This window comes from Littorina saxatilis, linkage group LG3, assembly GCF_037325665.1.
Source record: "Littorina saxatilis isolate snail1 linkage group LG3, US_GU_Lsax_2.0, whole genome shotgun sequence".
NCBI classification, from domain to species: domain Eukaryota; kingdom Metazoa; phylum Mollusca; class Gastropoda; order Littorinimorpha; family Littorinidae; genus Littorina; species Littorina saxatilis.
Genome location: NC_090247.1, coordinates 31,784,502 through 31,808,052, shown reverse-complemented (window position 1 = coordinate 31,808,052; position 23,551 = coordinate 31,784,502). Strand labels below are relative to the sequence as shown.

The 23,551-nt window shown below is 42.5% G+C and overlaps 1 protein-coding gene across 3 annotated transcripts; it reads right to left on the bottom strand.

The window, feature by feature from the left end:
- Positions 1–275: 275 nt before the first annotated feature.
- LOC138962151 (uncharacterized) lies at positions 276–23,070 on the bottom strand. Of its 3 annotated transcripts, XM_070333874.1 has the most exons (3): positions 22,787–23,070; positions 22,453–22,484; positions 276–4,569 (listed from the first exon to the last, which is right to left on the bottom strand). In XM_070333874.1, the coding sequence occupies exon 3, from the start codon at positions 2,958–2,960 to the stop codon at positions 1,707–1,709; it is 1,254 nt and encodes a 417-aa protein (XP_070189975.1). In that variant the 5' UTR covers positions 2,961–4,569; positions 22,453–22,484; positions 22,787–23,070; the 3' UTR covers positions 276–1,706. The 3 variants fall into 3 exon arrangements, with proteins under 3 accessions (XP_070189975.1, XP_070189974.1, XP_070189976.1); XM_070333873.1 differs by lacking the exon at positions 22,453–22,484; XM_070333875.1 differs by lacking the exons at positions 22,453–22,484; positions 22,787–23,070 and adding an exon at positions 10,355–10,461.
- Between the last annotated feature and the right edge of the window lie 481 nt (positions 23,071–23,551).

Below are 23,551 nucleotides of genomic sequence, written 5' to 3'. Positions count from 1 at the left end.
AATGGTGTGTGTGTGTTTTGTGTGTGTGTGTATGTAAGCACGCAAATGAGTTAGTGCTTTTTTTGCGTGTGTGTTTGTGTGTGTTTAACTTTTTTCTGGCGCCGTGTTTACTTGGTTTTTCATTTAAAATTCTTCTCATTGGACTGCTTATTTTTGGATTTAATAAAAAAAATCCCAAGAAATGTGCTTTCTGTTTCATGGTTTACATCTCTCTCTCTCTCTCTCTCTCTCTCTCTCTCTCTCTCTCTCTCTCTCTCTCTCTCTCTCTCTCTCTCTCTCTCTCTCTCTCTCTCTCTCTCTCTCTCTCTCTCTCTCTCTCTCTTCTGCCTATCTCTCTGTTATTTTCATAGTAACACATGTTACAAACCCAATATGCGAAACGAATATAAACTCTATCAACATCTTACCGAGTCTATGAACAGAAATTCGTCATTTGACCATTGCACATCATAGCTCCTACTCCATGGTGATGAAAGGATTACTTCTGGTTTGTAGACACGGTAAAATGTCATGTTGTGAACAAAGGGCTATTCGAGGATGATCTACTAGATTGATAGTTATCTCAGAACCTGATACACCCGTTTACAAGTGTTTATGTGCTTTTAATATTGGTCTGGACGAATTCGCCGGATAGCTCGTCGCAGCATATCCCCCAGGGAAATTGGACTCCGTTTACCTCGTCCGCTGCTTAGCTCGTCGGCCGGTTAGCTCGTCGCGAATTTTTCGGTCCCGAGAGGGACGAGCTAAGCGGAGACGACTGTAGTTCTATTTTCTATTTTTTATCTTGTATTTCTATTTCATTTTTGTAGTTAGTCCATCTTTAGGGCGAGGGCTGGATGTAAAAAAGCAGACCAATGCTTAATCTACTACCCTCGTTAAATAAAGCATTGTCATTGTCATTGTCATTGTCTCTCTCATTCTCTCTCCCCTTTTAGACATTCAACAATAAATGTGAAATACATTATTTGTTGAATATCTTGGTACCTGAAGGATAAGAGTCGTCACACACACATACGCGCGCGCGGGTTTCAAGTTTGTTTTCGAGGAACGGAGAATAACAGTGCTAAGACAAAAGTACGCCTACACAAACACACACACACAAACACACACACAGTTTCCAAGCTTGTTTAATCCTGTAACTTTTTTTGAGTCCTGGAGGACACAATAGCGCTTGCACACACACACAGATACATACACACAGATCTAAACAAGCACACACGTAGGCTCAGCTGAATCTGGTCAAGGCTGGACATTTGTATCGTTCCATATGTACATGACACTGGTTTTGAAGAAGCAAAAAAACCATCTCGCCTCACGCTGTTATATGTCATGCGTATGTAACTCGCTTGTTGATTGAACACGTCCATCCGTGTGTTTCACAAACTCATCCCCTTTTCCCCTTCTTCTCATATCTCTCACTAATCAATCAAAGCTTCGCTACTAAAACGTGGCCTGAAGATGTGGTGAAAGTCTCACCATCTCCAGCAGTACCCTCACCCCACCTACACACACACACATACGCACAAACGCCTGTATGCATGCACAGTTACACACACGTGCATGCATGCATGTACATACACCCACTCGTACGAACACACACACACGCACACTAACTAGTACGCACACACACACACGCACGCACGCACGCACACACACACACACCCCTACGCACACATAAAGTAAGCAAGAGTTTCTTAGTCCCTAATTCACGTGGCTTCCAAAATCTGTTCCAAGGCAGACTTCTGACTTCGCTTGTTGAACTCGTCCATGTCTTTTAAGAAGGTCGTCACACGCGCCTGTAGCCCAGGTCGGCCGCCACGGAGTCGTTGCAGCAGGTCTTGGTTCGGATCACCACCACTGCCACCGTTTGACCCCCAGGCTTCCGTGGCTCTCCTGTCTAACGTAGCCATCGAGTCACCATCCACGAAATGATCCATTCGCAAAGCTGAAAGTTTCTCCAGTTCTCGACGAGAGCGCGGGCGACGAGCTGCTGCGTAGAGGTAACTGTCTCCGTCGTCGGCGTTGTTGTCTGCGAATCTGACGAGTCGTGATGCTGACGAGGTGGTTGGCCGAAGGTAGTCTCGGCTGCTTTTGCTTCTGAGCCCTCGCCTATAACCGTGGGCTGCCGGTGAGGTTTTTGGACGAACTTGACCTTGACCTTGCTGCTTGCTCAAGTTCATGGCCGACATGTTCTTCCGCAACCCTTCCGGAGAGTTGTCCCGTTCGGCAGTGTTGGTGACGGCGCTGTGTCTTCGCTTGACGTTGAATAGGTTTTTGGAGCTGAAGCGGTCCCTCTCCATGGCCAGGCGTCGCTCCGTGATGCTCTTCTTCCTCGTGTCCGCCACCTCCCCGCTCTCCAGCACCCTGTAGCTCTCTGCAGCTCCTCCTCCGTTCTCCTCGCGCTCCCCGTCACCGCTGTTCTCACCGAGAGTGCCACTGCAGCTGAAGATGCTCGCCCTTCTCGAGCTCACCAAGTTCACCACACTGAGGCGTCTGGCGCTCACGTTTCCTACACCATTACTGCTTCTACTGCTCACATTTCCCTCATTGTCGCTTCGGCTGCTAACGTTTCCTTCATTGTCTCTTCGGCTGCTGGTGTTCCCCACACTCGCTCTCCTTCCACTGCCGTTTCCAGCGCTCAGCTTTCTCGGGGGCGCTAATGAAGCGCTCCTGGACAGTTTGGGCGGAGACTGACAGAGGATTCCCAGACTATCAGTCTCCCGGTTCTGCTGGTGGTTGACGGCTTCTTTCAGCTTGCGGGTCCTGTCGGCGTCGGCTTTGACCGCCACCAGCTCGTCGTCCTTCCCTGTCAGCGCGCGCTGCGCGTTGCGCGTGAGGCTGATGATCTGCTCGTCAAGGTCAAGGTCGAGTCTGTCGTTTTCTCGGTACGTCTCGCTGTAGTCCATCTTGACCGAGCGTTCCAGCTTCCCGCCGGTGTCTGGTTGCTGCTTGGTGGACATTGTGACAGTTTGTTTTGGGAAGAAGTTTTGTTGAGAAAAACTATTCTAAGGTGTAAAAGGTAACCTGAACATTTCACACCCGCTCAGTCCACTCGAAGCACTTTTTGCCATAGCAAATTAGTCTTGACGGGACTTCCTTTTTTGAGCCATGAATCGAGCGTGCGATAAAGACAGTGGTTAGAGCAGTGCATCACACAAAATCTGTTTGCTAACACTGAAGACAGAGTCAGAGCAGTTTACTGGCCAGTTGCATGTCTCAGAATAAACTCGCTTCGGTTCAGCTGAGCGTACAGTCTTTTGTTTGAAGCTGATACAGGTCTCAAATCAACAAAAATGTCTGAACCAGATATTCTTACAAAACATGTCATCAACGCAGCGCAGTGTATGTATTTACCTGTTGAAACTGTTAATCCATAGGAAAGTTGAAAGTGCGCAAAGATTCAAATGTCAGAAGAAGAAATGTCCTTGAATCTATGTCCACGAAACGTCGTACTGGCAGGAAGGAACATCCTTGCATCGTTGACTACCCAATTACCCCGGCAAATGTAACCAACAGAAACAACAAACAATCAGGGGGTCAACCGCCTGAAGGTTCTACTGTCTCCGCGTGGATTAATTATTGCTTACACGATCTTTGCTCTTTTTACAACACGACAGTAATGAGACTCGGACACAAAGCCACACAAGTTAAGTACGAGAGCCAGGGAAATCTCATAACACAAGAACATCGATAAGTTGATCGAAGAATTGAAAGGTTTTTTGGTGTTCGCTGAAGAGAATTCAATGCCTGGTAGTCAAATCACGCAAGGGGTTCGATGGCTGTTCATTTCCACGCTTCGATGGCGTCGCAGTACTGGCGGCAAAGGGTAAGCAATGCGAGGTTGTCATCCGTATCCACGTGTACGTATGGTGCGGTTCAACAGTGTTTATAGATTTTTGCTTCATCTAAACACGTATGCATGGCGGTGCTTGAACGTCTTCAGTTTCACTATGAATGAAAGCACATGGTCCTTCTTTTAAGTGCTTGTTCATGTATCTTTCTCTCCAAAATACCGGAGATCGAAGTAGTAGTCCGTTCGTGCAGAGTTATTTTTCACTTCTGAAGTTTTCTGAAGTATGGCAGAAGTAATATGGTTTTGCTTGTGAACTCCACACTTGGTCATGTTTCTTTCTCTCCGAAACACCGGAGCTGAAGTCAGAATTTAGTCTTGCTGAGCTATTTCTGGACCATGAATGAGTTTTGTCTCGCTTTTCGTTCAAAGTGACTTCGCCGAAGAGTTCATTAATCCTACACTCGCATTCTCGGTGCCAAAGAGCTTTAGATATTTCGACGAGATTTGCGTGTAGTTTCGTAGTTTCTACATTCTTGGCTGGTAGAGACTCCTTTCTTTCTGACTTGGTTGGCAGCCATATCGATTCAGATGCAAATCTGACACCGTTTTCTTTCTTTTCTGTTGATTAAACAAGGTACGCTCGGTGCGTGGAAGATATGTGAATCTAGAGCAGCTCTCGACGTTCACTGAAGCTTAAATATCCCCAAAGGCAATTTCGCCATTGCACGGTGCGTCCTGTATTGTGTGTTATCTTGGAGTGAGTCAATATCTTCTGTCTGCAACACAAAAAACACTCTTTTAATCCTGTGATCAACATTTTACTGAAAAGGGTGCAGCAATAGGTTTCCCTGTTTGAAAACAGAGAGGGGGCGAGAGTGAGAGAGAGAGAGAGAGAGAGAGAGAGAGAGAGAGAGAGAGAGAGAGAGAGAGAGAGAGAGAGAGAGAGAGAGAGACTCAGACTCAGACTCAGAACTTTATTACAAAAGGATAAAGGTTTTAGGCAAAGCCTATTCTTCCAACCTGTTCTTTATACAACACATAAAGACAGACGCACATAAAAAATATAAATTCAATCATATAAAATACAGAAATACATTGTATGGAATGCAACACAATGTGCATTTAAGGAATTACCTAAGGAAAACTCAAAAATTACAAAATTACCTTGACATATATAGTTATACCTTTCATTTGGGAATAAAGTTGCTCCGATCAGCTACACATCCGTTAACACTAGTACAAAATGTTTAACAAAATAACAATCGAACAAGACATTTCATTCACGAATGATGTGTGAATGTGACTGTCTCTTAAACATTTCAACTTAAGTTGCATTTCTTATCTGTTGGGGGAAGGAGTTCCAGAGAAACGCTCCCGAGAAGGCTAAGCTCGATTTGTAGAGGTCTATGCGAGGTATAGGAGGGATGATTTTTTGGGACCCATATCTTTTTGTGGCATGTTTGAAATGTGATTGCAAATATTTAGGACAGTCGTCATTTAGAATTGTATACATGAACACAGCCTTGTTTAACGTCAACTGATCTTTCAAGGGGAGGAAATTCAGGAACTTTAGTTTATCATCCGTGGACCTATTCAAATCATGCAGAATAAGTTTTGCAGCTCAGCGATGCAGGGAATTGAGTCTTTTTAAATGAACATCACTGCAGTTATCCCAAAATGTCGATGCGAAGTTTATATGAGGCATTATGTGGGCGTAATAGAACATTTTGAGTGCTGCAGAAGCTGCGTAATGCCTTAATTTTGATAACAAGTACACATTTTTGTTATACTAAATTGCAAATATTACTCAAATGAGTTTGCCATTTCAACTCTTGATCAATGGTAACACCCAATAATCTATGTTCCCTAACTTGCTGCACTTGAGTTGAACCAACTGACAGTTGTAATTGTAAAGGACCTAATTGGTGTTTTTGTCTCGTGGTTATCATTATACTCATTGTTTTAATCGGATGAATGATCATTGCATTAGAAACGCACCACTCAGTGATTTCATCCACACTTGTTTGAAGAGAAGAGTTGACGGATTCCAAAGATTTTTGACTGGTGTGAACAGAAGAGTCATCCGCGAAGAACTCACATCTAACTTTTTCATCGGACACACGAAGGGGTAAATCATTTATATAAATACAGAACAAGATAGGTCCTAATACAGACCCTTGTGGGACACCACTCCTGACAAACTCGTTTGACGAAGTTTTACAGTTAATGGATACATACTGTTCCCGTTTTGAAAGATACGATTCAAAAAAGGCACAGGCGGAGTCGTCTTCTAAACAGCACTTTAATTTCTTTACTAGAAGTGAGTGATCTACTAGGTCAAAGGCTTTCTTAAAGTCCAAAAACAACGCTCCCGTTATTTCTGCTTTGTTTATTGCTGACAGCCAAGTCTCGCATAAAGAGCTTAAGACGGTGTGGCAGGAATGCTTAGAGCGGAATCCAGACTGAAAAGGATGAAACAGATTCATTTGTTCCATATATGCCAGTAGGTGTTTTTGTATGTGCTTTTCTAAGGGTTTAGATAGAACAGGTAAGAGGGAAATAGGTCTAAAGTTGTTTGGGTCTGCAAGAGAGAGAGAAAGACAGGCAGACAGACAAACAGTCTGTCTGGCTGTCTGTCTGTCTGTCTGTCTTTTCTCTCTCTTTCTCTGTCTATCTCTCTCTCTCTCTCTCTCTCTCTCTCTCTCTCTCTCTCTCTCTCTCTCTCTCTCTCTCTCTCTCTCTCTCTCTCTCTCTCTCTCCCCCGCGGCTGTGCTTTTGTAAAAGCCAATAACCTCCCCCCCCCCCAAAAAAAAAGGCTCAGGATTATAAACTTCATTAATCTTCACAGTGCACCTCGCTTCACCAGACACGCCTTTCAGAACAAAAAGCGTCGGTTAAGCAATAATGAATGGTAAAAGAGCATTAAACAAAACCGGCGGAGACAGATTATTTATGCCCGTTAAACTCTACACCCTCTAATGAAATATCGGCACTCGTCTAGGTTTGCTAAAAAGGCGTATCACTTGTCTTCGTTTATATTCAAATGCGGACTTCTGACAATTAGTATTTCCACGGCGTTACGTTCATGGGTATCACGTGAACAGAACAGGTTATATTGAAAAGCCTTTCAGAACCTGTGACGGTGTTTTGAATTTCCGTCGTGATATAACCGTCGTGGTTGAAAACGACGTTAAACACCAAATAAAGAAAGAAAGAAAGAAAGTTTTGAATTTGAGTTCTATACAAATAAACAGGGTTTTCTTCTGCATAACTTTGAATGACGAGCATTAGCGTATTCAAGCTAATTGCTAGATAATGGTAATATGCTTCTGTTTCTCGTGTGAATTAAAAAGGTACTTTTTCCTTAAATGGTTGAATTTTGTTAATCTCTCCCTCTCTTCGTTTCTCTCTCCGCAGTGTAATCCTTGATGTCCGTCCGTCCGTCTATCTGTCTGTCTGTCTGTCTGTCTGTCTGTCTGCCTGTCTGTCTGTCTGTCCCCTCTCTCTCTCTCTCTCTCTCTCTCTCTCTCTCTCTCTCTCTCTCTCTCTCTCTCTCTCTCTCGGTTTGTCTCTCTGTCTGTCTCTCTGTCTCTGTCCGTCTGCCCAGTCCCAGCTGCACACTTAGTCTAGCTCTGGGTGGTTGTGTGTGTGTGTCAGTGTGTGTGTGTGTGCGTGCGTGTGTGTGTGTGTGTGTGCGTGTGTGTGTGTGTGCGTATGTGTGCGCGTGCGTGTGTGCGTGTGTGTGAGTGCGTGCGTGCGCTGATTGGGTGCGTGTGCGTGCGTTATTGCGCGTGCATGCGTCTATCTGTCTGTCCGTCTCTCCGTTTGTCCGTCTGTCTTGTATGCTTTAGTCTGTCTCATTGTCCGTCTGTCGGTGTTCGTACACCCCTCCACGTATATAGAGAGTTTGCCTTCAGCCCTTTATTACACCCCCGGTATATGAAAATAGGGGTGTGTATAGGTTTCACTGGATGTGTTTGTTTGTTTGTTTGTTTGTTTGTTTGTGTGTTTGTGTGTTTGTGTTCGCATATAGATCTCAAGAATGAACGGACCGATCGTTACCAAACTTGGTGAACAGGTTCTATACATTCCTGAGACGGTCCTTACAAAAATTGGGACCAGTCAAACACACGGTTAGGGAGTTATTGGTGGATTAAGATTAAGAGTGACATATTAATGGTCAAAGGGAAATAACCTTCTCAGTTGGTGGCAGTGAGAATGGTTATTTCCCTTTGACCAACGGGGGTGTTTTTTCTACCTCGACGTACCCTTTCGCAATGGACCCTGTGTTTACATTCTGACTTGTGACTTGTGACTTGTGACTTGTGACTTTTGACTTTTGACTTTTGACTTTTGACTTTTGACTTTTGACTTCTGACTTCTGACTTTTGACTTTTGACTTTTGACTTCTGACTTCTGACTTCTGACTTGTGACTTGTGACTTTTGACTTTTGACTTTTGACTTTTGACTTTTGACTTTTGACTTTTGACTTCTGACTTCTGACTTTCTCTCTTCTGACTTCTGACTTCTGACTTCTGGTAAGGACGGGGGTGTTTTTCCTACCTCGGAGGAATTTCTTGTTACTCTCACAATCACAGACAAAGATTAATGCTTTGACCTATCGGCGGCACTCGTTGAAGTTGTTTTGTAAAGTTTTCCAGTTCCAGTTTTGTTCATATGAATAAAAGGCCTCTGGCTTCACTGATCTGAGGAGGATTAAAGCTGATCAATAAAAGCAGACAGAATGATGTTGAGGATTTCAATTACAGCTCCTGATTGATCCTGTAGATAACAGTTTGGATTAGTAACTGGAGACTCGAGTGATTCTATCGAGGAGAAGAGACGACATATTTTATGATAGAGTTTATAGGGTTTTGCATCCACGATAAACTGAGCGGCGTTCTCTTTCAAAACTCCACCGACTTGCTTCGATATCTTACTTGTTAAAAAAAAGTTGTTGTGTTTTTAAAGAAAAAAGTCTTACACGGGGAAGAAACGTGACGACTGCGTCAACAGAACTTAACGAAGAAAACTGGACAGAGACAAGAACGACGCCATGAAGTGACACATTCATTCTTACCTTGACTTGTAACTTGTTCAACCACTTCATTGCTGAAAGCCAAATTGATAACAAAGGGACGTAGGCGTGTAGAATACAATAGTGAGTCAAAGTTAGATCAAATAACAAAGGAGTGTTAGCGCTCAAGACAACAGCAACTCTCACTAACTCAATCAGCGATCTTATTCTATTTCGCACTTAGTCTACCAGTGAAAGTATCAACGCAATACTGGTGTGAATTACGAGCGTATACCTCTCTGTGTTAACTGATATTGAAAATAATGGTTTGGCTTTCTGTGATTGCGGCCATTGGTGGCACGACATTTTGTTCCGAAAACGTTCAAAAACGTGTTGGGTTTTCAGCAGCGCTTGGTTCTTTGAAAACCATAGAACCATTACGTGGTGTCATTGTTTATCATTCATTCGCTTGGTTCTTTGAAAACCATAGAACCATTACGTGGTGTCATTGTTTATCATTCATTCGCTTGGTTCTTTGAAAACCATAGAACCATTACGTGGTGTCATTGTTTATCATTCATTCGCTTGCGAATTCGTAGCATGCGGAAGAAAAAAATCAGCCAGATAAGTTTTCGTTATTAATTGTTTGTCTGTGCACTTAAAAGACCGTTGGGTCGATATATTTGTGAATGTATTGTTTTGTCAATAACAAACGTTCCAACAACCCACCTTTCTTTTTTTTGTTGATCAAGTTTGTGGTGTTATTTTGTCATTTACCATCCTCGTCCTTGTAATGATGGATGATTTTCAAATTGACTTCACTGTAAAATCTTTAGACGCTCCATTCACAGATTCGTGTTTTGAGCACCAATGCCATCATGGGGAAATACCCATCTTCTAAACCAACGGTTCGATCTTCCAAATCTTTTTTGTTGTGCTTTTGCCAGAAATGCGGTCTCCCTGCAATAACCGAGAGACTTTCTAGGAATAACAGAGGATTCTTCTTCTTCTTCTTCTTCTTCTTCTGTCTTCTGCGTTCGTGGGCTGAAACTCCCACGTACACTCGTGGTTTTTGCACGAGTGGAATTTTACGTGTATGACCGTTTTTACCCCGCCATTAAGGCAGCCATACGCCGCTTTCGGAGGAAGCATGCTGGATATTTTCGTGTTTCTATAACCCACCGAACTCTGACATGGATTACAGGATCTTTTCCGTGCGCATTTGGTCTTGTGCTTGCGTGTACACACGAAGGGGGATAAGCCACTAGCAGGTCTGCCCATAAGTTGACCTGGGAGATCGGAAAAATCTCCACACTTTACCCACCAGGCGGCCGCGACCGGGATTCGAACCCTCGACCTTCCGATTAAGAGGCCGACGTCTTACCACCCCGCCACAGCGCCACAGCGCCACAGCGCCACAGCGCCCGTCTTAACAGAGGATTGATTTATAGCATTGCAAAGAAACAAATCTTAAATTCCACTCCACCTCTGCTCTGAAGATAATCATCTGATTTTTAACTTGAACAAAATCAGTGTTACTTACCTTAACCCTAGATTCCAAACTCACTTAAAAACAGTCCTGGGGGTATTTAGAAGCAAAGGCATTCCACTTAATAACATCGTGAACATAGTGCCGTGTAAATCCTTACCTCCAGTGACGAGTACTCCCCCGTAGGAGGGGTTAAACACGAGATACACAACCCACACAGAAGTCAAAACACAAAGAATTAACAACAAAGTCAAAGCACAAAGAACGAACAACAGATTTACGCACGATCTACCACGTTTTTACATGTTTTCTCTTGGGTTTAGGCGAGGCGAGGCTGTGAACGTAGAAACACTGCTTTCTAATACGACAGTTTTATAGGTATGCGCCAACGTGGTGGGTTGTCCCTACAAAAGCCAAACAGTGTCAGACAATTGTTGTGCTGTTTTGTTTGCAGAGGGGTTTACTGCTGTGTTTTATAGTTGCCTGGGCAGATTTTGCTAAATCACAGGTCGTGGATTTGTGTCGTTCATTAGGGGTGGGCTGTGTGTTTGTTAAAGAGTGAAAACACAGTCGATTGTTTTATTTTTTTAAATTTTTTTTTAAAGCCAATACATACTAAGAATTAAATTACATTAAGTGAACAGTTTTCTTAATATAGTTGTGCTGTTCGATAGGGTTTAGGTTTTATTGAAGTGTATATAACCGAGTACGTTCTCTGCATTAAAAGCGAGAATCGCCCTTTCTCCTCAATATTGTAGGTCCACGCAAAAAAACAAATCTTCTTTTCAGAGCAAGCACTTAAACCAGCAAGCAAAGAAAAGAGAAGAAAAAAGTGAATTGTCAGCTTACCAAAACAAGGAAACTGAAGAAAAAGAAGAGTTAGAACAAGAAGAATAAACTAAAACACAACATTTAAACGTACCTTATGCGCAACATAAACTCCAATTTTACATGTACATTTTCAGATGTGTACACAGGTAAACCCGCATGCAGGCCGCGATTATGTGATACGTCGATTGTGGAGGGAATATGTATTTACACTATTTTTGTTTTGGTTTGTGTGTTTGCTTAACGCCCAGCCGACCACGAAGGGCCATATCAGGGTGGTGCTGCTTTGACATTTAACGTGCGCCACACACAAGACAGAAGTCGCAGCACAGGCTTCATGTCTCACTCAGTCATATTATTCTGACACCGGACCAACCAGTCCAAGCACTAACCCCATAATGCCAGACGCCAGGCGGAGCAGCCACTAGATTGCCAATTTTAAAGTCTTAGGTATGACCCGGCCGGGGTTCGAACCCACGACCTCCCGATCACGGGGCGGACGCCTTACCACTAGGCCAACCGATTTACACTATTGCAGCATGTGTCTGTGATTAGGTTCAATGATTGATAGGCAGCTTTTGGTACTACCGTTTCTGACCTTGCTAAGTTGACATGAATCTGGTAAAAGAGTATTTAGTACATGTGTCCGGTGCCCAAAGGGTGTGTGGCTCTTTCAAAAAGGTGTTTCTAAAACTGCTTCTTTTGCTAGTTTGTTTGTCTGTTTGTCTGTTTGGTTGGTTATTTGATTTTGTTTGTTTGATTGGTTTTTTGTGGTTTTTTTTGTACATCTGACAATGGGACAGCTCTGTGAATCTGACTTATAACAGATCGCTCATGTTTTGCGTTCCTGCTTATTGTGAGAATCGGTACGATGTCAAATAAACGTCGGGTTTGTTGTGCCTGAAGGAATGTTTAATAGAGTAAAGTGGAAAAAGAACGACAAACAAACAGACGGACAGACGCTAAGACAGTAAAATGCACGAAAAGACACAGAAACAGACAAAAATGAAAGATGAAGAAAGAAAGACAGGCAGATATACAACAAGAAAGAATCAAATGAAAACAAACAAACAAACAAACAAACAAACAAAGAAAAACACGAAAGAACAAGAAACAGTATTATTTTCCAAAGTTGCTTCGACAACCTTGGATTCAAATCATCTGCTGCTAAGTTTGCTAGTGTCACTTGATTTATGATGAGTTTTAATGCTCTGTTTATTCTGTTATAAAGAAAGAATTCATTTCAGATAACCCAAGACACACACGACAGACGGTAACGGCTATACAAGCCGAACAAAAAATGCTCGTAATTGGGCAGATTAACTCTGTGGTGGTCTCAACTTTGAATACGAACAACGTTTAATATGTCCTTGCCGATATTTTGTCCTGTCCCAGTCTAAAAACACAACTGCAAATGACACCTGTATTAAATTACACGAGGCAGGTGAAATAGGCTCAGTACGTGTGCCTAATCAAATAACACGTGTAGGTATTATAGGTTACGATATCAAACTTTATTTGTTCCTTTTTTCGGCACTGTTGTAACAGAACACTTCAGTAATCTCATTAATTGTTGAGTGCTATGGCAGATACATTTCGGAATATGTTTTATCTTGCAGTTTACGGTCAATCAGAACTCTATATTGATACGGGCAATATCGAGCACAGTCGACTTGTTCACACGACTCCAACTTTCTCTATGAGAGACCAATCTGAACGAGGTCTAGTGAGTGTGCTAGACACAGGACTCGAGACATTTTGCCAGTGTGACACTTCATTCTATGTGACGAAATGAGATGAATCGAATTTTTTGTTTTGGTCTCGCAGTCAATATTTCCCGTAGCACTTCAAAGCAACATCCGGGTTCTTTACTATCTATGCAGCTCAGCTATTTTCACTTGTAACATAGTAATTTCTCATTGATCAATTCACTAAGAACAAATCAAGGTTAATGTACATGCAGTCTTCGATAATGCCTACATCCGTATTTCGCTTGTAACATAATTTCTCATTGGTCAATTCATGAAGAATAAATCCAGATTTATGCTCAATACAGTCTTCGAAAACGCCTAAATCCGTATTTTGCTCGTTACATGATTTCTCACTGGTCAGTTCACAGACAACGAATCAAACTGTGTGCAGAGACATCTAAATGACCCATCCGTTGTAAAGTAATTTCTCATGTGTCAGTTGACGATGATCGAACCATGATTTATGCAGAAATATCCGAGGCTATTTCTAACTTTCACTTGTATAGTCAATTTTCATTGGTCAGTTCAAGGAGAAAGTAGGAAGATTTATGCACAGTCCCATCAGGACGTCCTTGACGCCAATATCTCTACGATTTTCTGGATTAGGATCCAGTTTTCCTTCAACTTCAAACGCGGTATTTATTTTTGTCAACGAAAGATAGGTAGGGTATTTCTCGGTCGCTTAGTGTCCGAAGTGCGTTTAGCACAAACTAAATGGGATTTATGAACTGTAATCTCTGAAAAGACTAGGACCTAAATTGTCAAACAAGAACGCACTGTCACTGTCAAGGGTTGTCTGGCAACTTAGTGTGTGTTTTGATTCAGTTGTTAGTAGCTTTGCTGCCATGGTTAGTAGCTTAGCTGCCAGAATTTGTACAAATAGATGGACAACAAGGATTGGGTGGAAGATTAGGCTATGTATACACACTCCGTCCTTTTACAATTCTGTTTCTTTGTTTGCTGCCTTGATCCTTTTGAATAACATCGAGTTCAGTTCAGTTCAGTTCAGTTCAGCCCAGCCTCTCTCTCTCTCTCTCTCTCTCTCTCTCTCTCTCTCTCTCTCTCTCTCTCTCTCTCTCTCTCGCTCTGTCTATCTCTCTCTCTCGCTCTCCCTCTCTCTGTTTCTCTCTCTGTTTCTCTCTCTTTCTTTCTCTCTCTCTCTCTCTCTCTCTCTCCAGCTCACTCTCTCTCTCCAGCTCACTCTCTCTCTCCAGCTCACTCTCTCACACCACCACCCCCCCCCCCCCCCCCATGAAACGGCGAGTAGTGTAACCACTGCACCAACCAAACTCTAGTTTTTATTGCACCCACAGATTACTACATTACTCGTATATTGAAGGAACGACTGGTACTGTTAGTGACCTCAGCCCTGACCACACACAAACACATTCATTCAAACACAGACATACAACAAAAAGAAAGAGAAGCATACTGGTCACTGTATACGTCTAAGACACATAAAAGGGATGTAATATAAACATATATAGCTATTCTGATGGACACGTGGGGGAATTCGGGGGCTGTGATTGGATGGTCTCAACATCATCATCAAAGCATAATGCTACGGAAGTCGGCCATTTTTGCCAATATCCAAAAGCATATTGGCAATAACAAAGACGCATGGTTCCGGTTTACCCATCTGTACCACACGATGTTTCAATTGACAACAGCATACACTGACAACTTGAAATTCTTCTCGGGAATGTTTTTCAGCTTTACAAATGTCGATAGCATACCCTTTTCTGCTAACTTCCCGATGAAACAGGACTAAACCAATTATTTTCTGTCCCTAAACACCACAAAATGCCCAAAGTCGAAAGATGTAGTACAAACAGGGAAGTAAAACGGAACAGCCGTTTTTGTGTGCCTGTGTGAGCTCAGCCGTTGCCGACTGACACAAACTTTCGCATTCGGCTTTTCTTATCTCGTAACTCCACACTAAATATCCCTATTCCCCATTGAAGTATTGATGTACAACCCATGGCACTAACATTCATGTAGTCGTTTATTACTGAGGTTGAAAAATTCGCTTCATGACGAGACAAGTGTAAATGCCATTCACCCAAACTGAAAACTTCGCTGCCGTCTGCTCGCGTTGTACGGATTAGCTGTTCTCTTCTCCTCCCCTTGTTGCATCCTAGTTCTTCAGTTGTTTCTAGTTTTCCGTTGATGTTGTGTTTTGGTCTTCTTCATAAGTAGTCTTGTTCAAAATTTAAAAAACTCAAACTTCTTTTTGTTGTATACGAATGAACTAATAAAAAGCTTTTTAACAACTGTGTTGTCAAATCGAGGTTTTTTTTTTCTCCAAAGTCAGTGTGGCGCCTGCGCAAAACTAATGCGCATAAGAAACGGCGTCTCCTATCAAAACCTGAGATCAACGCATCGACACAATAACTGTCATTTTGTAAGTTTGGAACAACAAATCAAGGTCAGAACAGCTATATAATCGCTATTGTATTTTCAGCGTAGCAATAGGGTCCGATATTTAGACTCGAACAAGTATAATACTTGTCTCGTCTAAATATCGGACCCTATTGCTACGCTGAAAACACAATAGCTGTTAATATTTCCCACGGAAGACTGGTAGCAAAGGGTTGGGTACTTGTCGCAAATGACGTAGTTTTGCGACATGGGAAGCCGAGTTTTGAGACAGAACACTAAGTGTGAAGCAAAAAAGCACGAAATTAAGACTTAGTATTGCCTTATAAAAAAATATAACAAAAGGTGCCAATGTGTCTGGTGTCTGTGCTACATGTACTTTGGTCGATGTTATTGTTCGATTTTTGATGATTCCTTACCACATTTAATATTAATATTTTGTTTGTTGGTTCAGAAACATCGATTAAACTTAAAACATCACGAGGTCTGGACTGTCTGTTGTGGCCGTTAAATTGGACAAGAATAATACAGGTTTAATATATTTTCCTGCCTTTGAAAAGTGTCGTATTATCCGCATTTTCTCTGTTTGTAAGTATTGTCAAGAAAAATAACAAAAGGCATGTCATTATCAGGATTGCAAGACATACATAGGGCAATACGCTTGTGTGGTTCAACTTTCGCCCTTTTATCATACGATGCCGGTTTTGACGGATCGACTCACTTCTGTGGGTGGACGGTGTATTTTTTGTTTCAGCCCCAAGCCCCACACGAACACCCCCTACAGAACAAACACACACCTGCTTCAGAGCGAGCAATCAGCCGCTGCGGTCTTCAAGGGTCACTGTTACACTGGACTGTATTCCAACACCTTTGTCATCAGTGGTCATAACAAGCTCTCATGGTCTCGGTACCTTGCATTCTCGCCACTCTGTGGGTGATTAAACGCGCCGGCCGAGACACGCACTGTTCAAACGCGGGTTGTCTCGGACCTCTTAGGTTTATCAGAACAAAATCGTGTAGGCCCTACGTTCTTTTTATTGTTGACCTACGTTGACATTTTACACAGATCGAGAAAATCGTTGTTCCCCGAGACCGCGCCAGCGGTCGAGACGAACAATGACTGTCGAGATATGTGTCAAATGTCATAATTTTGGTTAAAAAGACAAATGACATTTATGTATCGATTCAAAATTCCTTGGATTTGTTACGAATACGAACACATTAGCATACACTCTTTTGTAGTCTGACGTCGCATGGCTCAAAAAAGGGAAATCCAATGTTCAAACGATACATGCTTTTTAAACCTCTAATTTTATGTTCACGAGCTCCAGTACTAACTTTCGGTACCAATAAAAGAGTAACCGCTCTTTTCACACTAGCTCGTCAGACGTTAAACATCTCAACCGAGCAAACATTTTTTTTATCAACTTAAAACTGGTCCTCATAGACACATTTTATACTGTAACATGCAACCATTATTCAGGTTCTACGTGACTGACAGTGACGTCATTGAAACTCTGAAAGAGAAGGGAAAAACGCGTCTATTGTGTAGAAAAAAAGTGTGATTTTTCGAATGTAGTGTACAGGTCAAATATCAACGGACACAATAATTTTATTTACACAGAATATTATAGTTGGTGAATGTACTCCTCTTCTACATTAACTTCTTTTTTTTTTTTAAAGGTAATAGCAAAAAGACAGTAGTCTGAAGACTAAATCAGAAAGTCACTGTCCACCAGTTGGGAAACAAGCTATAGGCTATAATGATTGCCTATTTATCCTACATACGTGAGAGAGACACCCGTGAGATAATAATCGTTCAAATCACACGTGTGTGTATCATGTAAATGAGGTCATGTCAAGCAAGTCTGGCAGGGACCTGTTTTTCCACTGCTCATGATGCCAAAGTCACCGAGACAAACGTCATTATAGAAAGAAAAAAATTGCGCTCGCTAATTACCCTCGATGAATTTTTAGAACTAACACCTCACGCCACACTTTCAGGGTGACGTTTCTTTGCTTTGACGTAATAGATTGCACGAAGCTTTAGAAGAGATCAAGCTTCCAAAACAAGCGTCTTCAAGTTAGCTGCCTCGACTGCAGGACATTTTCAGTAAAATACACGTAAGTACAGTATGTAGGATAAGCAGAACACATGGCTTGCTGTGTCGTACCAGATTTACACTCGTTGCTTTTTCAAATAGTGAACAGCTCGCTTTCGCTCGCAGTTCAATATTTTAAAAAACAACTCGTGTAAATCTGGTACGACACAGCAAGCCATGTAGTATTCTTTATGTCGGGGAAGGGCCCCTAATATGGACCACTTTTTGTTTATTGCTGATAACTAGCTTGTTTTCGTGCAAAGAAGTTTCATTTTGTGTTTGGTAGTCCTTCTTTCTTAGTTTAACCGTTAGGCCTAATTAGAGTAAAATAGCTTTGATACACATTCAGCAAAAATTAAATACAGAAAAAAATCACAAAGGGTCCATATTAGGAGCCTGGGCGCCTAATATGGACCAGTGAAGCGGCCTTCACGAATCACTGTAAAAAGCCCCCTATATTTCAAAATAACATGATACAACTTAGTGTACAAGTCAGCCTAATTAAAATATGCTCTAGATTTATCTGTTTCGAGTTGATGAGAGCATTATTTGAACACCAGGAAACTAAAGAAGCTTATCAAAAACAGAGTGAAAATAAGTGAAATTATCAACTTCCACGAAAAGAAGACTTTTCGTTGCATTTTTTTTAAATCTTGAGGGCTAGTTATAGGTTATTACCAGCAAGCTTCTTAATGAATTAATGAAAATAGCCTTTAGCTTTTATTTTCTTCGATTTGTTGAAGGTGGTCCATATAAGGGGACTCGCACATACTTTGAGATTTTGCTATTATTTTTTGTTTGCAGAAGAAACTCGGGGTCAACACTGCTAAAATGTAACAAATACGGTTTTAGCTGTCATATATAGCCATTTCTGTTTGATAAAAGCTTTGGCTGTAGACAGAAACGAGTCCGTTTTAGGCGGCAAATTTAGAGTGAACGCTGCCAAAAGTGAAAAAAGAGAAAAAGCCTAACGGTTTTGAGATTTGTGTTTCTGCAACTGTTTTGACATGTGCAAGTTATCCAAAGAGGGTGAATACAGCGAATAAAACTTTTTTGAGCGCTCTAGCGCCGTTAGTTGGTGGTGGTCCTTATAAGGAGCCGGTCCATATTAGGAGCCCTTCCCCTATGTCTTAGGTGGGAGGTCCGTAAGAAGGTCAGGTTTTGTGTTGTGTGTGGCCTAGAGTTCATGCGTGACTCATGACAAAAGAATGACATAAATGAAAACAAACACTACCGTCTGCTGATTGTCAACTTTCTACTCTTATATTCTTGGCAACAGTTCAGTTTCAAGGGAGGGAAAGAAGAGAAAAAATACCTTTGCGTCGAAAAACGCCATGCATGCATTATATCACTTTGACTGTTAAAACTGACGTACCACAAGATTGTTTAGTACCCGATCTTTACCTATATCCCAAAATGGGCACCGTGGGAGTGACGTCACTTGCTAATGAATAAGAGTGACCATTCTGCGATTGATTCAATGTGACGACGAACTTCACACGGGGCTAAATCGGAACATTGCCCGATCTTCTTTGAATAAACCAGTAATACATAAGCAGTGGCCTATACACACATCAGGTCAATTAGCCCTGCTCGTGTTAAAGCATATGAAAAGCTTTTCTGACTTGTGAAAATGTACGTACACTTCTAGTTTCTATCCATGGCAATATTTCTGACCATATTTTCTCCCATACTGTGACATTTCGAGTTCAGGTGAAATGGTATTTCAGTTTCAAAGAAATACTCCTTTCTCTTTGTAATTTTTGCAGCGTAGACCAGTAATTTACCTATTGCAGGTGCATGCAACTGAGTCACATACGTATACCGATATCACTTTGACTGTTAAAACTGACGTACCACAAGATTGTTTGGTACCCGATCTTTACCTATATCCCAAAACGGGCACCGTGGAAGTGACGTCACTTGCTAAAATAAGAGTGAGGGCCATTCTGCGATTGATTCAATGTGACGACGAACTTCACACGGGGCTAAATCGGAACATTGCCCGATCTTCTTTGGATAAACCAGTAATACATAAGCAGTGGCCTGTACACACATCAGGTGTGCAAATAAGACAAATTAATCCTTCACATAGTTCTTGAATAAGTAATCTATACAACCTGGCCAGAAACTGCATTCGTAAATGTGGTGGCTGTGCCAATGGAGTCCGCAACCGATGATTCATGACTCATTTACACTGAGAGAGAGGGGTTCGGGGGGACGGGAGGAGGGGGGGGGGTGCATGATAGTCGACAAAGCAGGAAGTCCTTGGCACCCCTGTTCTCAGAAAGAGCCATCAGCAACGTCTGATCTCCACAGGTAAGTATTGTGTCCATGCAAAAACAGTCCACGGTTACAGAAAGAACACACGAAAGAAACAACAAAACAGATACAAAGAAGAAACAACCACAAATAAATAAATAAATACAACGTGTGTCAAGCCAGCAGTTAACAGTTCAGCAACGAGCGGACAAGCGAACAGCACCAGCATCGAGCGGACAAGCGAACAGCACCAGCAACGAGAGGACAAGCAAACAGCACCAGGAACGGGCGGACAAGCGAACAGCACCAGCAACGAGCGGACAAGCAAACAGCACCAGGAACGGGCGGACAAGCGAACAGCACCAGCAACGAGCCGTGGTTGGTAGTATTCTTGATGGTGATGAGAGCTTGTATAGAGAACGTATTGATGATTTTGTGTCTTGGTGTGATTCCAACTTTTTAGTATTAAACGCAAGCAAGACGAAGGAAATGATTTTTGATTTTCGCAAAAAGAAAAACACTGTCCATCCTGTAGTCATCAAAGGTGATGCGATTGAGATAGTCAGCGAGTACAAGTATTTAGGTGTAGTTCTAGATAACAAGCTAAGCTGGTTTAATCATGTTGATGCTGTTTTTAAGAAGACGCAGTCAAGATTGTTTTTCCTGCGCAAGCTGAGATCATTCCATGTGTGTAACAAGATGCTGTACATGTTTTATCAGAGTATGGTGTGCAGTGTGATGGTGTTTGCATCAGTGTGTTGGGGAGGGAATGCCACTGCAAGGGACACTGGCAGGCTGAACAGGCTGATAAAGAAAGCAAGTTCTACTGTAGGCCAGAGCCTTGACACCCTTGAAGTCCTTGTCGAAAGAAGGCTTGCCAGTAAGTCCAGAGCTATTCTGTTCGACCCAGGGCATCCCCTCCACGACGCACTGATGGATCTCCGCATCACACGGAACGCTCGGTTTCTCATGCCTAGGTGTCGAACGGAGCGTTTTCGGCGTTCTTTTCTTCCTGCAGCTGTGAGATATTTTAACAGCAACCGAGCCATCGTCCTGGCCACAGACTATCAGTGATGCCTTTTAAATGTACCTCTTAGTGATAGATTTAATATGATTTGATGACTGTTTGACCTTTGATCATAACTAGTGCTGTGAAAATGAGCTCTAGCTTTGTTGTGATGGTGTTGACACTATATTTTGCCCAATTGAGTCTAACTACCTGATGGCTAATCTACTGTGATACCTGTGATAACTGATGATGATTACTGTTATTGGTTTTTATGTGTTTGGTTGGTCTCTTCCTTGGTAGTGCAATAGCGTTAATTATGGATTGTTGTTATCATCATTTACATAAAAACTTATCTGTTAATCCAAACAATGATATAATTACTGTGATGTTCTTAACTACACTTTAACATGGAATGTATGTATGTATGTATGTATGTATGTATGTATCTATGTAGGTATGTATGTAGGTATGTATGTAGGTATGTATGTAGGCATGTATGCATGTGTTTTGGTGTGTCGGTGTGTCAGGTGTGCAAGAAAAAAGGGTATTTTTATATCATGGGTTTTATGAATTTTCTTCTTTTATTCTTTTATAGTTATTAATTAATGACCTATATGTGCTGATGACTAAATTAATTTCCTTTGTTGGATCAATAAAATGTTATGAGTTATGAGTTATGAGTTACAAGCAAACAGCACATCCAACGAGCGGACTAGCGAACAACACCAGCAACGAGCAGACAAGCAAACAGCACATGCAACGAGCGGACTAGCGAACAACACCAGCAACGAGCAGACAAGCGAACAGCACCAGCAACGAGCGGACAAGCAAACAGCACATCCAACGAGCGGACTAGCGAACAACACCAGCAACGAGCAGACAAGCAAACAGCACATGCAACGAGCAGACTAGCGAACAGCACCGGCAACCAGCGGACAAGCGAACAGCACCAGCAACGAGCAGACAAGCAAACAGCACGAGCGGACTAGCGAACAGCACAAGCAACGAGCGGACAAGCGAACAGCACCAGCAACGAGCGGACAAGCGAACAGCACCAGCAACGAGCGGACAAGCGAACAGCACCAGCAACGAGCGGACAAGCGAACAGCACCAGCATCGAGCGGACAAGCGAACAGCACCAGCAACGAGCGGACAAGCAAACAGCACCAGCAACGACACAGAGAAAGAGACAGGAAGGGGCAACAACATAATTTGTTATATTTTGGTTTTACTCAACTCTCTCTAGCTGTCTCTCTCTCTGTCTCTCTCTCTCTCTCTCTCTCTCTCTCTCTCTCTCTCTCTCTCTCTCTCTCTCTTAGTCTCTCCTCTCTCTTAGTCTCTCCTCCTTCTTCTTCTTTTCACCACTCCCCTCTCACTCCTTCCTAGATCCTTTCTCTCTCTTTGTCACCCCTCTTCCCTCCACACCCTCCTTTTTTCTTCTCGTATTAATTATGGTCACGTTGAATAATCCAGTGACTAAGCTGAACAAATATGAAAGAAAACAATCCGTAAATAATAAGGCGTGTACCTTACCTTACAATGTCACATTAACCTAGCAGTTGACTCTCACTTGAACAGCATGTGTTGTCACGCCAAATCACAATCCACACACACAACACATTCATATCTTGATCGCTGCGAGCCGATCTTCAGCAAAGTGATCCACGATAAAGAGGATTCGATCTCTCCCTAATCCTAAGACAAATTGCGGCTATCTAGTGGATCTTTACAGTTTTGTGCAGAGAGAGACAGAGAGTAGGGGGGGGGGGGGGGGAGCATGTGAGTAGGCCTAACTGTAGTCAAAAAACTTGATCTTCTTACCTGAACAGCAGTGGCTACTTCGTTGTCTGTGTCTGATGAATCAATTACTCGTCGAAAATTAAACTCGGAGAGACAAAGAGATGGAACGAAATACAACCAGGAAATCGAAATTCAAAGAATTGCTAACGCGTTTTTCTTTTGGCTACCTACGATCCTCTCTGTGTGTCTGTCTGTCTGTCTGTCTGCCTGTCTGTCTCTCTCTCTCCCTCTCTCTCTCTCTCTCTCTCTCTCTCTCTCTCTCTCTCTCTCTCTCTCTCTCTCTTATTTGTTCCTTTTCCTAAATTAAAAAACATTAAGAACTCTCACCACAAAAATACAAAATGATGTACCTTACCTTGCATGTGTCACAATAACCTAGCGATCGAGTCTCATCTCAACAGCATTCGCTCCTACCAAATCACAATCCACTTACACAACACAATCACATCTTCAACACTCCTCGGCTGTTGGCCGATCGTCAGCAAAGTGGCTCTAAACCCGACGATAAATAGGATTCGATCTCTCCAAATCCCAGGACAAACGGCGCAGCTATCTGCTGTAGGGAGGACACGTGAACGGCTGCGGGGTACCTACTACCTCGGGCGGGGCTCTTAAAGATCCTCCACGCGGGGGGTTGTGGTCTGTGTGAGTGCGGAGACACATCCCAGCAACCCTCCAGTGCTTCCTTCAACATTTACACTGCAGTGCTGTGTGACATTCGATCTGTCCCTTTCTGCTTCTCTGAGTAGAAGGGACCGCATGCAAAGGGAACAGACACCCATATGGTTGTACGTAAAACATAGCAGAGGGTAGTAACTGCAGTCAATTAATTCATGCTAAGTAATACATGCAAAGTTGAACGCCTAAGTAATAACGAAGCAAATAGCAGAGTAAAGGTACTCGGTAATTCATAGTCATTCAACGTAATTATGCACGTCGCAGAGTGTAGTAACTGCAGCTAATTAATTCAAAATGTGCACGTGGTGAGTTGTATTCGATCTCTTCCTTTTGCTTTTCTGGGAACTTAGCCTCTTAGGTCTGCAATACATAACACATGCAAAAGTATGCGCCTAAGTTTCAACGAAGCACATAGCAGAATAATAGTAACTCAGTCATTCAT

What these genes read in the sequence shown, in the direction of transcription:
- LOC138962151 (XM_070333874.1), bottom strand. Translation starts at nt 2,960, where the DNA reads ATGTCCACCAAGCAGCAACCAGACACCGGCGGGAAGCTGGAACGCTCG.